Source organism: Hesperophylax consimilis, chromosome 17 (assembly GCF_061612785.1).
Source record: "Hesperophylax consimilis isolate HC1 chromosome 17, BYU_Hcon_1.0, whole genome shotgun sequence".
Taxonomy (NCBI): domain Eukaryota; kingdom Metazoa; phylum Arthropoda; class Insecta; order Trichoptera; family Limnephilidae; genus Hesperophylax; species Hesperophylax consimilis.
The window spans coordinates 17,530,508-17,546,116 of NC_142852.1; the positions used below are offsets into that span (position 1 = coordinate 17,530,508).

Sequence of the window (15,609 nt, forward strand, 5' to 3'; positions counted from 1 at the left end):
ATAGGAGTCACCAGAAGAAGTGGTCGGAAGAGATATAGACCAGTGAGAAGGGGCAGAGAAGATCATGCAGGGGTGAATTAGCTAGATTATCTTAATTAGATAGATTTTACAAAATTATACAAAATTGTGATTAAAAAGAACAGAATCCAACAATCAACACCAAATTTTTATTTAAATGATTGGATTCACGAAAGTGAACACCAAAGTGAGGAATAAATAGGATTTCTATTAATTGGACTAGTTGTAAATTAACTAAGTGAAGAACTACACCAAAAAACGCCAAATTCCCAAGGAACAGTGTCAAATATTAAGTTAAATTCTCTAATATTTTGATAAGTCAAAACTCTTCAACATTTTTGAAAAGTTTTAAGTCTTCTTTTAGATTTGAAAAGGTGGAAAGACCATTGATCAAAAAGTGGATAAATGTGGACCTTTCTACAGCGTCCAACAAAGATAATAAAGAATTTATGAAACAGGTTTAAAGACCAGAACAGAACGATTTTCTAAATTGGATGGAATTATACCACTTTGATACAATCAGATTGATGCAGTTTTGATAAAAAAGGTTTAGAAAAAAACTATACACTTTTAAAGTTTGATGTGATTTTAATTTCGAAATATTTCTGTGTGCATTTTTGGAAAGATATTTGAACTATATTGTTCGTGAGAGCAGAAGAAGAAATATTTATTTTCGAAGGATTTAAATAAAGGATGGATTTCTTAGTATAAAAAGTATCTATTACAGTAACTTTAAGATTTGATGTTAAGCTTAAAACATAAGACTACTGTAACGAACATAGGATAAAAGATACATTTACAAAATAACACTGAAAAAATTCTGAGAAATAGAATTGAAAAAATTAAGATAATTTGTAAAATAAGATTGTAGACGAAAAAGTAAAATATACATTAGATAGAACAGTATATTTAAATGCTTTTAAAGAAAACAGAACAGCAATCGGAGAAAAATTGATTTGGATTTACACGGAGTTTTTCAAAAAGTTTCAAGACGTACGAATTTTCGAAAATGTTGGCTATGTCGACGCTGATGATGCCAACAGCGACTATGACGACCATGACCAATCCAGGGTCCATCCCGGTGACTGCGCAGGGAAAGCTGGAGCCGGCCAAACTGCTTCAGCTGCACCCCGGGCTGGTGCAACCCATGCAGCAACAGATGTGCCAACAAATGCCGCAGAATAACAACAAAAGTGGTAAGTAATTCAAAAATGTTTAAAGTTACCCTTTTCAAGCGTTTTCCAGTCATCTAGGTGATTTCTTTTTTCAACATTTTTGACTTAACCGACCCGAGTCGGACACCAAGAATATATAGTTGTTTTTGTCTAAATGGACTTTTATATCGAATATCTTCATCACCAGCATTACAACTGCAATCCTTTGGGTGAAGAATAATGGTGACGTCAGTAACCGGTTTGCTACTGCGTCAGTCGTTCCAAGGCATAGATAAATGACAAACGTCGCTTATGTAGAGTGTGTTTATTGATAAAATAATCTTAACTGTTTACTGAATTACATTAGCTAATATTGCGCCTTAGATAGTAAAAATCCCTCATCCCATTACTACAACTGACGGGTTTTGTCCTCCGTTGAACCCCAATATATTGTCAACGACTTTAATCCAAACTCCATCGCCCTCTGTTGAACTCAACTGCTTAGTCAGTGATTGTTGGGAAGAAAGAGTTTCATAGATGCACGCACAGATGGCAGTGCATAGAGCTTGCGTGGAAGTCCGCAAGATGGAGCCAGTGGCCAGTAGCCGCCAGGGCCAGTGGTAAGGCTCTCAGAGAAACTTACTGTTTCAGATTCCAATTAGCCAGCTTCTACTTAGGTCGACTATCGAGTCACCACTATATTACGCGGAGTAATAATAAATCCCTGATTAATTCTAAAGAACGAATTATTTATAAACTCCTTCCAAGAGTAGTTGGAGACCTGTTCGTACGAACACAACAGTAGTCTTGGTAAATTCTTCCGTCCAGCTGCCGGTGTGACAACAGTGAACTCTATACATCAGCATTTTGGTGGACTCCTTGGCTTCTTGGGTTCGATATATTCGGTAAAGCTTCACATTAATATAGCAATAGTGCATGTATACCGATACTCCATTTTTGACCTCCTGACGTATTTTGGAGAGTTTCAGCCTAGTAAGGGTATTGCCGTTCATCGAATTTGTGTTCGAACGTAAATCGATCGCGAGGACCTAATTTTATATATCACCACATTTCTATAGCAAAAGTATTTTCAAAATTTTTATCGTTAACTCATAATCCATTTTATTTATGAAAAAGGCCGCGCAGCCATTTCTCTTAACTAGAACCGAAATCTCTCACAGGTGGGGCATTTTTTAAAAACAAATTTGTCTTATAAAGCGTCAATTAAGATTATCTTTTTGTTCTTAAAGCATCCGAAATTGTGCATAAAAATTCCTGTGGTTTTGTGAATTATTTGGGAGCCGTACCGCCGCACAGTGGCCAATTTTGATGATTTGGCGCGACATCGCTCTCGGCGTTCGACCATTTGGCATCATTGATGTTTTTTTTAAAGTATTAATAAGAAATACCACTTATTTTTTGCTAATTTTTTGTATAATAAGTTCACAAACAACCCGATTTCCGAGTTTCAGATGTTAATTTAAATTGACAGTGAATGACTTAAATTTTATTCTAACGGTACGCAGAACTAAATATTACATACAGTTGATCTTTATTTGACATATCGGAGTCAAATATTGGATTCTGAAAAAAAATTGACGAAAATCAAGTACAATCATTTCTTAAAAATGCAATTACTGGAGTGGCTGGCTAAAATTGGTGGTGATTTTTTTTTCCGTATACAAAAAAGACACAACAATACTATTAAATTAGCGTGAAGACTTGTGAAGATTTTTATTCCTACTCCATTAAAGGCAAAATATTGGAAAAAAATGGAAAAAAGATATACTTAGAACCAAGGCAACAGTTATAATTTATGAAAAAAAAATATTTTTTCAGTTATTTAAATAAACCGCGTATCTTAAAGAATATCTCAACTGATTTTTGAAATTACTTTTTTTGTAAAATAAGTACACAAACAACCTGATTTCGCACGCCTTCAAACTCGCCTAGATACAGCAGCATAGTTGCGCGCCCGAATATCAGTGTACCCCTGTTCTGCGACTAATTACATAATAATTGAGTTTCAGATGTTAATTTAAATTGACAGTGAATGACTTAAATTTTATTCTAACGGTACGCAGAACTAAATATTACATACAGTTGATCTTTATTTGACATATCGGAGTCAAATATTGGATTCTGAAAAAAAATTGACGAAAATCAAGTACAATCATTTCTTAAAAATGCAATTACTGGAGTGGCTGGCTAAAATTGGTGGTGATTTTTTTTTCCGTATACAAAAAAGACACAACAATACTATTAAATTAGCGTGAAGACTTGTGAAGATTTTTATTCCTACTCCATTAAAGGCAAAATATTGGAAAAAAATGGAAAAAAGATATACTTAGAACCAAGGCAACAGTTATAATTTATGAAAAAAAAATATTTTTTCAGTTATTTAAATAAACCGCGTATCTTAAAGAATATCTCAACTGATTTTTGAAATTACTTTTTTTGTAAAATAAGTACACAAACAACCTGATTTCGCACGCCTTCAAACTCGCCTAGATACAGCAGCATAGTTGCGCGCCCGAATATCAGTGTACCCCTGTTCTGCGACTAATTACATAATAATTGAGTTTCAGATGTTAATTTAAATTGACAGTGAATGACTTAAATTTTATTCTAACGGTACGCAGAACTAAATATTACATACAGTTGATCTTTATTTGACATATCGGAGTCAAATATTGGATTCTGAAAAAAAATTGACGAAAATCAAGTACAATCATTTCTTAAAAATGCAATTACTGGAGTGGCTGGCTAAAATTGGTGGTGATTTTTTTTCCGTATACAAAAAAGACACAACAATACTATTAAATTAGCGTGAAGACTTGTGAAGATTTTTATTCCTACTCCATTAAAGGCAAAATATTGGAAAAAAATGGAAAAAAGATATACTTAGAACCAAGGCAACAGTTATAATTTATGAAAAAAAAATATTTTTTCAGTTATTTAAATAAACCGCGTATCTTAAAGAATATCTCAACTGATTTTTGAAATTACTTTTTTTGTAAAATAAGTACACAAACAACCTGATTTCGCACGCCTTCAAACTCGCCTAGATACAGCAGCATAGTTGCGCGCCCGAATATCAGTGTACCCCTGTTCTGCGACTAATTACATAATAATTGAGTTTCAGATGTTAATTTAAATTGACAGTGAATGACTTAAATTTTATTCTAACGGTACGCAGAACTAAATATTACATACAGTTGATCTTTATTTGACATATCGGAGTCAAATATTGGATTCTGAAAAAAAATTGACGAAAATCAAGTACAATCATTTCTTAAAAATGCAATTACTGGAGTGGCTGGCTAAAATTGGTGGTGATTTTTTTTCCGTATACAAAAAAGACACAACAATACTATTAAATTAGCGTGAAGACTTGTGAAGATTTTTATTCCTACTCCATTAAAGGCAAAATATTGGAAAAAAATGGAAAAAAGATATACTTAGAACCAAGGCAACAGTTATAATTTATGAAAAAAAAATATTTTTTCAGTTATTTAAATAAACCGCGTATCTTAAAGAATATCTCAACTGATTTTTGAAAATACTTTTTTTGTAAAATAAGTACACAAACAACCTGATTTCGCACGCTTTCAAACTCGCCTAGATACAGCAGCATAGTTGCGCACCCGAACATCTCAGTTCTGTGCGTAATTACCGAGTAAGTAAGCTTCGGATGTTATTTTCAATGGTTTTTTTAATGTCAGTGACTAATTGAAAACACATTGGTAAAAAAAAAATCATTTCAAGAACATGCCGATCTAGGGTCAATGTCACGCCAGCGCTCGAATTTAAGCCACTGTGCGCCGCTGAGAATCGGATAACCTAGGAACCATTTATTATGTATCCAACACCTCTGCCACAGCTCATCCCTAATGATTCGCTACGTTTGTTGTCTCGGTAGGGTTGTCCTAGTTAATGGGATGAGGTTTGTCTAGGTTTTGGCGGCGGACACGCCTGCCCACCTAGCCGGATCAAGAGACACTGGTTGAGGGAGACTATTTTACCTTTCCAACAGGACTCTATCGACCAATCCACCTTTCATACCTGATTCCTTTCCAAAACTTCATCTCCTTTATCTCATTGAAAGTACCTTAGATGGCATAGGCCATGAAGGAAATTGTATTATTTTCCTCCGTTGTGGAGCTGGCATTAAAAAAGACCTAAAAAATCATTTTGCAATTGATCTCGTGACGACATCATGAATATAAACTTTTTCTGCAAATGTTTTCTGGAAAATCTGCTCCCAAATCTTCAAGACGTATATTATATTCTTTATCCTAGGAATGAAATAAAAAGCATTCAATTCTCACAGAAGGGAGTGCTTTTACATAATTCATCCCCTACCTTATAAATTATTAGAGTTACATTGACATGTTCCCTTTTTGCACGGACTTTTTATACTCCTACACTATCCCGAAGGAATTCACCTTTTCCAATCGATTCTCAATGCTTTTAAAAGATATTCATGTTTGAATTTTTACGTGTCTCGTAGAACGTACAAATTTTATAAAATTTTATCTTTTTTAAGTACGAAATATTTCGCTAACCCGCTGTTACACTGGCTAAGTATAGTGCTTTAAAAACTACTCAACCATCACACAGTTTGACGTACACCATATTACGCTGCCTGAATTGACACGTAAAAGAAATTACACGTGGACGAAATTACACGTCGTCGAAATCACACTTGGACGTAATTACATGTGGACAAAACTATACGTGGATGACATCAATCGTGGACGAAATTACACGTGGACGAAATTACAGAAGAAAAAATTATACTTGGATGAAATTACACGTCGACGAAATTACACGTGGACGACATTACATGTGAACGAAATTATATGTGGACGAAATCACACGTGGAGAGAAATACACGAGAGAAATACATTGTTATATATAGCCAGTAAAAATTTACAGGACGCTATTGAAAAAATACAAATTGACTTCAATTATGTAACACTTTGGTTAAACCAAAACAAACTAATACTGAATGTTATGAAAACAAAGTTTTTAATTGTGGATAGTGTAGGGGGAAACGAGCAGGCAATACTTAAAATTGATAACGTAAACATAGAAAGGGTGAGTAGTATTAAATATCTAGGTGTAATATTAGATGAAAAATTAAAATTCGATGAACACTTAGAATGCATAATAGAGAAACTTGCTAAAAAAGTTGGATTCCTAAAAAGATCAGAAATAACTTGGATCTAAAGACAATGCGCCTTGTTTACAATTCTATTATAACTCCGCATATAAATTATTGTTCTAGTGTTTTATTCTCATGTAACGAAGCCCAATAATAAACTAGAGGTTATACAAAACAGGGGTATGAGGATGATTTTAAAATGCAACATTTTTACTAGATTTAAAATGAACTAACCAAAGATATTAGAAGAAGAGAGAAGAAGAGAAGAGATTCTTCTAATATCTTTGGAACTAACTAACTAACTAACCATCACGCCGTTTCCCCGCAGGGGTAGGCAGAGAGGACGGACTGCCAAACAACTCGGTCTTGGCACACACTCTTTGCCTCATTCACATTCATACATCGTCTCATACATACTCTTCTATTGTTCTGACTCTTGACATGGCCCGACTCAAGTATCTGATTCACTTGGTCGTGCCATGTCTTCCTCGGGCGTCCCCGACTTCTGCTACCATTCACATTTGCATCGTATATTCTTCTTACACTCTTTTCTTCTCTCATTCGCTCTACATGCCCAAACCATCTAAGCGTCCCTTTCTCGATTTTACTCATTTAATTACGCTTCTATCAGCCTTTCACTCTTTGCGGATCTTCACATTCCTCACTCGATCATACATGGTTTTACCACACATACGCCTCAGGGATCTCATTTCAACAGCATTCAATCTACTTTCATCCTTTCTTTGCCAGTTCCATGCCTCATTTCTGTACATCAGGGTAGGTACTAGCACTCCACTGTGGACTGCTAACTTCGCTTCTTTGTACAATTTTTTGTTAGTGCCAACTGCGTTCAGTCCTCCATTAATGGGGTTACCTGCATTTCCCCTTGTTTCAATATCTCTGTCAGCCTTCCCATCTCTCTAGAACATACTTCCTAAATACACAAACTCATCCACCTGCTCCAAGTATTCCTCATTCACAGCTATATTGCACACTGTTTTCGTACTCTCTCTCTTTCAAACACCATTATTTTAGACTTACTTAGATTTATCATTAACTCATTCTTCACGCATACTTTGTTCATCCTAGACACGAGAGACTTTTTTTTTTATAGTGAATACCTCACAAGATTCCCAACTGCTCCCGTCTGGTGCCAGTGAGACTATGGCATCCCCAATCGGGGGATGTTGTGAGGCTGAAGGTAAGTGGGGAAGGGAAAGAGGAAGGTGGGGAAGTACCTGGCTATTCAGATCTAGTCACTAAACACGTCTAAAGCCATTTGGAGCAACGTTTCAATTCTGAATGGTGGTCTTACACCAGGGCGATACTGGTAGTATCTTCCACTCTGGAACGTGCCGCAAATATACTATATATTATTTTAATTAATTAATTGTGAAATAACACAAATCAATCAAATAAAATTTATTTGCGCACGCTGGGTTCGAACCCGCGACCTTCGGAATGGCAGTCCAATGCGTTACCACTGGACTATGCCGGCCGTCAAACTGCAGACTATGCCGGCCGTCAAACCTCAGACTGCAGATCATCCTTACTATTAGCAATCAGCACCGCATCATCAGCATACAACAGTCAACATACTTTGAGATTACTCAAATTCGCGCCCAATCCCACCTCTTTCACTTCTTGCATACAATTATCCATGTATAGATTGAATAACCACGGTGACATTACGCAGCCTTGTTTAACACCTTTTGTGATATCAAACCACCCCGTAAAACCACCGTTTACCCTAAAACATGCAACGCTTCCCTCATACAGAGACGCAATTGCCTGAGTCAGATTCGTGTTCACTCCATACTTGGACAACACCTTCCATAGCTTTTTTCTGTCGACTTCTCGAAAATGATGTTACAAAATTTAAATATGAGGACAACCAAACAAATTATATTATATAATACGTTAACAATGATGTATAAGCTTCAAAATAATATGCTCCCAAATTATCTGCAAAGAAATATTATGTACCATGAAAATGTTGACGCAGAGATTTTAGGCTTCCCAAAACTAAACTTTCATGCACACAAAACAGCGCGTTTTATAAAGGGAAAAAACTTTATAATAACCTACCAAATGTCATAAAGGAAGTCACAAGCCTTAGCACTTTTCGTAGGACATGTGCTTTATATGTAAAAAATAATTTTTGATTGTTGAACATACTCACCAATAGTTGTTATTTTTTGTACATTGTATTATTTTGAATTTTTTATATTTCCTACTAGATGTATGAAAAAATTTGCGTACATCTAAATAACGATTCAAAAACAAAAACAAAAAAAACAAAAACCTACTAGAGAAACGGCCTCCTTGTTCGATTGGTAAGGTTTTCGACTAGCAATCCAAAGGTTGCGGGTTTTAATTTTATTTGATTAATTTGTATTATTTCACAGTTAAATCAATTCAAACGATAAATAGTAGTTTCAGACTGGAAGATACTGTCAGTATCACCCTGCTATTAAACCACAATTTTTATTTATTTATATTTTATTGTTCTTCAAAGTACAATCCCATTAAACCCCAATTAGGCAGTTTGTCAACAGGATGTTCATGTTCAATTACAATATAACATATGTACACAATATCATTACTAATTACAATACAACTTATACATGATATTTATAACTAACCACTGCCATGATCAATAGTATTACTAATACAGAGTATCTCTGCTTAGTAGTTATGTTTTTAGCATATATCTAAATCTCTGATGTATGTTGAATATTTTGGGCACGTTGTATTCCAGGGTTCGCTGTTCGTATTAATTGTTATATTTTGGTACAAGCATTCCACTATTTTTTGTGAACCTAGTATTGTGTTCATGTTTCACTTTCCTCTTATATTCGGAGTCAGTTTCAAATAGTTTTAGACCAGATTTGAATAATCAGGTAATTCTGTACCACTTCTCATCCCAGCTAACGTCAGCTTCACAATATATCTCAACTGTTAGGCATCTCACAGTCTCACTGGCTCCAGATGGTTGGGAGCAGTTGGTATTCTTGTCCGGTAATCGCAAACAAAACTAAATTTACACTCGTTAAAAAAAAAACAAAACTAACCTAACACTATACAGTGATTAATTTTTCGCTTAATTTGCCGTTTTACGATACCTCCTTCTAGAGCCAAAGTTTCAGACAGCGCGAGCGTTAAAATATCCATCATTAAAAAAAAACAAAATATCTGTTATGACTACTGACTAGGTTACTTTGTAATGGACTGGTACCTCTTTGTATAATACTTTGTAATGGACTGGTTCTCCTTTGAATAATACTTTGTAATGGACTGGTCCCTCTTTGAATAATACTTTGTAATGGACTGGTCCCTCTTTGAATAATACTTTGTAATAGACTGGTTCTCCTTTGAATAATACTTTGTAATGGACTGGTTCCCCTTTGAATAATACTTTGTAATGGACTTGTTCCTCTTTGAATAATACTATGTAATGGACCAGTTCCTCTTTGTATAGTACTTTGTATTATTCCGATGGAGATCAGATATTGATCTCGTAAAATAATAATGAGTTGCTTTATAATAATTGTACTGGAGTGCAGGTACACTATTTACACGTTTACTGCCGTACTTCTGAAACAATAGAAGGACGCTACTGGTTAAAATACATAAAACAAAATAAAACCTACCTATTTATGCTATTCGGCCTAATCATGCTATTTCTTTCATACACGAATGTCTCTTTCATACATCAGACTCTAATAATGGGGGTATTTCTGATGAACATATTACTAAAATCTCGAATGTTTCTAGAAGGATCCCTACGGATGTAAATTATTTATATTTAAGATTAATAAAAATCGGACCTAACCTTTGATTAATTTTTTGTAAAACGGTTTGAAAATTTTATAAAACGTTTTTATACTGTAAAATTAACGGTAAACACCAGATTTTATGTTTCTTGACGATGAATTTGTAACTTTCCGAGGGATCCCTCAAGGAACATTTGAGATTTTAGTAATACGTTCATCAGAAATAATTAAAATAAACCGCACGGAAATATTGATTTTCTAGGCCTGTCAGGGCAAAGTCGACCGTAGGTCCGTTGATTACGCTGAGCTGTGCGCCGATTATTATTTTTATTCGACTTCATAAGTTTGTCGTTAAAATTTGCAATCTTTGCAACAAAGGCAAACAAAATTTCTACAAAATTTTTTAAACAATTACATCGACTGAACCTAACTTCTCTCACCAATTGATTTTTATAAATTTATTCATTTTTGGGAAATCGACAGTTAACATTTAATCAGTTTGTACATAAGTATTGTATGGCTAAAATCAAACCAATTATGGATTTCCTCCTTGTGACTTTACCTCTACTGAGACAGCATAATATGGAATAAATAAATTAAATTTGAGAGAAGGGAATATGAATAAAAAAATTTATACTAGAACAAAAAACAAAAGATTATATAAAACGAACATTTTTCAAAACAATACATTTATAGCCATGGAGAGAGGTTGTAGATATACATCAAATCATAATAGAGATTTAAAAAATATAGACATAATCATTATTCACAAACCATCAAAGAAACATTATTTTATGGACCTCTTCTATTTGGTAAGTTCGCAACTGAAAAGATCAACCTTGGATAATATGGTATTTTAATTATTGCATAGTATGTTCAGGTAAGAATTCTGCTTAGAGTTAGTTTTGCTTTCATCAACCCTGAACAGGACACCATCTTAAAGTACCTTTGAGACGTACCTGCCATACAGCGCTACTCCAAATGCTTAGCTACAAAAAAATGCAGCAAAAAATCGCCTATTAACCATTCTCTTCATACCTTCAAAAATATTTGCCTCAACTCCAATATCAACATGTTTTTAGACTCATCGTCCACATTTAATAAGAGTATCATAGCAATATGACCATCAAAAGTGACCAGCTGGCATCCCTGTATAAATCTAAAGTATGTCCAACAATTGAATTTGGGAGTCGCCTTTGGGCAAAAGCCCCAAAATACAATAAAATAGGGCGCTGTGTCTGATTGTCATCTCTAATGCACAGATGCAAAATAGGTATTTTTTAATTTGAATACCGCCCAAGAGTTCTTACTGCTCCCAAACTTCTGGAGAAACTGAGACAACGGCATTCCAATTGGGTTATGTTGTGAGGTTTAAGGAACTGGGGAGGGAAAGAGATGGGGAATAAAAAAGGTTGGGAAGTACTTGACAATTATCTTCCACAATTATTTCAATAGAGCCTGCTCTAAGAAGTTAGCAGCATTAATCCTCTATGCGAAATATAATGAACGCGAACGGAACATCACTTCATAGTTGATGTTGGCTTCATGAGAACTGATCATTTTGATGTACGATACATACATATGGTACAAAATACCGGCATATCGGTTTTTCCTCCATCATATAATCCGGCCTCTTCAAGTACCGCATTAATAAATCCATTCCTACAATCTCTGCTTTAACCTGCCTCACAATGTTACCTGACCGGGTGAGAGATATAGTTACTATTTATGAACACTGTAAGACTATCGTGAGGTGTCACATATATTTTTAATACCCGCAAATTCTGTTTCCAGAGAAAAGCTCTTATTGTCATACCTATGAAGTTGTCTCACAATGGTTAAAAAGTTTATTCTTGAAAGATAAAATGACAAAAAAAAGAAAAATGATGGTTCAATCTGAGAAATCTCAGGAGAGGTAAAAAGGATATATCATTTCATCTTCATATCCTCATATTTTATTCAGCACATTTCAGGTAGAGGTATTACATTTATATCTGCCTTTCTATTCACATCCTGCCCATAATCCCATATTTAAAAAAAAGTAACATTGTTGTTGGGGACGTACAAGAGGTACCGTTGCACAGCGGAAAGAAGTGGAAAATTCTGAATGCAAAATAAACCTAATTCTTCTCGCACTTTTCTTCAATTGCGCTGGTTCAAAACAATTTCATTTTTTACCACCACAAACTCGCAAGCTTATGATGGCTATACAGTTTCGATACGGTAGAACAGACTCCGTAATCAAACAGTTTAGGTGTTGACACGATGACTTATAATTTAAAACTGAATAATTTACTCATGTTACCACGATGATGGTAGCTAGGGTTCCAACATTGTTGTGTTCGTACAGACAGGTCACCAACTCATCTTGGAAGGAGTTTATAAATAATTGGCTCTTTTAGATTAAACATAAATTTATTATAACTCCGCGTAATATAATGGTGACTCGATAGTCGACCTAATAACTAGAAGCTGGCTAATTAGAATCTGAAACAGTAAGTTTCTCTGAGATCCTTCCCACTGGCCCTGGCGACTACTGGCCACTGGCTCCATCTTGCGGACTTCCACGCAAGCTCTATGCACTGCCATCTGTGCGTGCATCAATGAAGCTCTTACTTCCCAACAAACATATAAATATAATCATCACACCATTCCCCGCAGAGAGGAAAGACTGCACAATACTCTGCAGTGGAACACACTTCTTGCTTAATTCACATTCATATATAGCATCGTACATAATGTTTTGTCATTCTGACCCGACTCAAATATTTGATTCACTTGAAAGTGCCATGTTTTCTACTTGGTCAAACCAATATAAATAGTTTCTGTAGCTGCGATTTCAATCCCCCTGATGATAAACAAAGCGTAGTTAATGAAACACGTTTTAAAGTTTAAATTTAATCGATGGCATACTGTAAAATCATTAATTTTGTTCAGTCACGGTTCGTTCCTAATTTGAACGCCGGAAATTGGTTTTACGCTACCGCCATTTTGTATTGTCGGCTTCCTGTACACTAGCGCCGCTGGCGAACAGTGGCAGACGTTGACACTAACACTAATTACGCACGTTTTCCGACGGTTTGTGTATTTATAAAAACACAATGGCGTAATTAATAACAGCCATTGTAAGGACTTTGTAAACGCGAATGGTTGTTGGTTAATTATTTTAATAAATAGGTTGAGATGTTCTGATCAAAGGATAATGATGTTATTTTATAAGCTTTTTGGTGTTGGTTCAGGTCTCTTATTTCTAGAGATCAGAAACTGGTGTGATTTCAATAAAATAGAAAGTGAAGAAGTAGTAGACTTAAAATTAGTTTGAAATAAAATTTGAAAATTAAAATTAAAAATAGTGATATTATAGACCTCTCTTGGAATTCCCGCATAGATTTTGCTCTGCAGGTGAAGTGACAATGAATTACAGTCATCTGTGCATTAAGCAGCTTTATTCATCTGAATTATATTGTTTGACAAAAGAGGGCACCACTATTCCTGTTTGGTCGATTTAAGACTAAAAGATTAAAATATATTTTTGTCATAAGAATGTTGCAGTACTTTATGAATTAAAATGTGCTAATTCAATATTATTCTAAACTCTACTCTCCTGAGAGCTTGTCGTGGCAGATCATAATTTCATGGTGCGAATGCAAGTGTTATTGTGCTGATTGCCGTCCGCTGCCGAATTTGGAATCGCTGTCAAACTCAATGCGAGTGATATATTCGGCGAGTCTTCTGTTTTTATGCATTTGGTGGCTGGATTATAATTTTTTTACATTTCCTGCAGAGTGAATTTTGAAGATCATCATCAGAAAGAAAAATACCAATTTGTTCGGTTTTGGCAACTCTCATATAAATCGTTTTAACTCCCCTGCAGCAATGGCGAGGAATATGATCTTAACGGTGTTAAAATTAAAACTCTATGGAACCAACATATCCGACAGTAATATGAAAAAAATGAAAGTTTTTGATTTTTTTATTAATTATTTGTACGTGAAACGACAGAAAAATAAGTTTTGTTATTAGTAATTTTAGTAAGAAAAAAACGCAAGGTGAGCAATTTTTAAAACATTTTTATGTTTGCATGAAAAAAACGTTTATTATTAAACAGTTATTAGTTTTCCGATGCGTTCAAAAATATTCCGTTTGGTTGGAGTTTATTGCAAAGCGGAATTAAGCTGATCGTCTAACAGAATATGCAAGAGGCCTGAGGAAGGAAATCGTGTTTACCTGAATAAGGCATGTAGGATTATGTATCCTCTCCGCAATTGGACTGTGTATGAGCCCTTACCTTAACCCGCCTCACAAAGCACACCCGGGTAGCGATATAGTTCCCTTGTCTTTACAATATGTAGATAGTGACGCTATTGTGATGTGTAATATAAAAAAAGGATATTATCAGAAAGAGGTAAGTTAGTTTTTCTTAGTTTAGGTTAGGTTGTAGATATGTTTTTACTCACTTTTTTGAACAGTCTTTAGTACAATAACTCTTACGGAAAATAATTTCCAACAGAGCCTGCTTCGTCTTTCGGGATGCTGTATGAATAGGGTTGAATAGAACCATGTTGTAAGAGGAAGGAGACAGGGTGGCAAATTGTTCCAGAGCCGAGCTATAGACCTCTAGAACGAGTCATAAAAACGACCCGTTCTCATGTAACAAAAGTCGACTTTTTACAAATGTTGTTTCCTGATTATGCACCGATGCCGAAGGGATCAATGAAACTAGTTACTCGGAGCATCTTTCATTGAAATACACATAGAACAAGGACAGCATTCACCCGTTTTTTGTAGAGATTATATTTTACACTGACCCTACTCAAATTTCTGCTCTTAAAATTGCCATGCATCGCTGCAAAATAAATGTTACACTCAAAAACAAAATTTTAATATTTTTTGTTATTGTCACCAAAATCAAAATTCTGTTTACAAAATCGTCTGTTTACAAATCAGGGTGACGCACACACACAGTTTAACCCTTCGGTTATCGATCCCGGGTAGTTCTGCAGGTAGAAGTGTCGGTAGGGGTAAGTTATGGCAGTATTACACGATCTTTTTTTCATACCGATCTCCATATCGAAACTATATCGGGACTCACATGAAAAATATTTGCAATACACGTTTTTAATTTGAATAAGTAAACAAATCTTTTGTTTTCGGTAATGAATGGAATATTTCTATGAAATCGGATGACATAACAGAAGATAATATACGAAATAATTGTCCCCAATCCCTACCAAGTAAGTGTTTTTTTGATCCGGAGTTTTATTTAAAACAACTTCGGAATTTTTTTAACGTTGGGGGCCATTTTGATATTCGTAGGGGTGTATTAAAGTTTCAGATGTCCAATAAAGTCCGCCATCTTGAACTGTATGAAAATAGGTACCGAAATAAAAAAAATGTTTTGTTTTAATTCCACGTCCATATGAAAGACGACCCATATAAATATTCGACATATTGAATCTGTTCAACATCGGTTCTTAAAAGGTATTGCTAG

At 34.9% G+C, this 15,609-nt stretch overlaps 1 protein-coding gene across 2 annotated transcripts in view; it reads left to right on the forward strand.

Moving 5' to 3' along the window:
• The first annotated feature begins 930 nt into the window (after positions 1-930).
• LOC149416118 (cytotoxic granule associated RNA binding protein TIA1) overlaps positions 931-15,609 on the forward strand; it is a 147,939-nt gene continuing 133,260 nt past the window's right edge. Inside the window, exons 1-2 of one of the 2 annotated variants that reach the window (XM_089642057.1) lie at positions 931-1,214; positions 11,530-11,537. In XM_089642057.1, coding sequence (XP_089498183.1) covers positions 1,028-1,214; positions 11,530-11,537 — 195 coding nt within the window. In that variant the 5' untranslated portion in view covers positions 931-1,027. The remainder of the gene's footprint in view (positions 1,215-11,529; positions 11,538-15,609) is intronic. The other variant, XM_089642058.1, reaches the window with a different exon arrangement.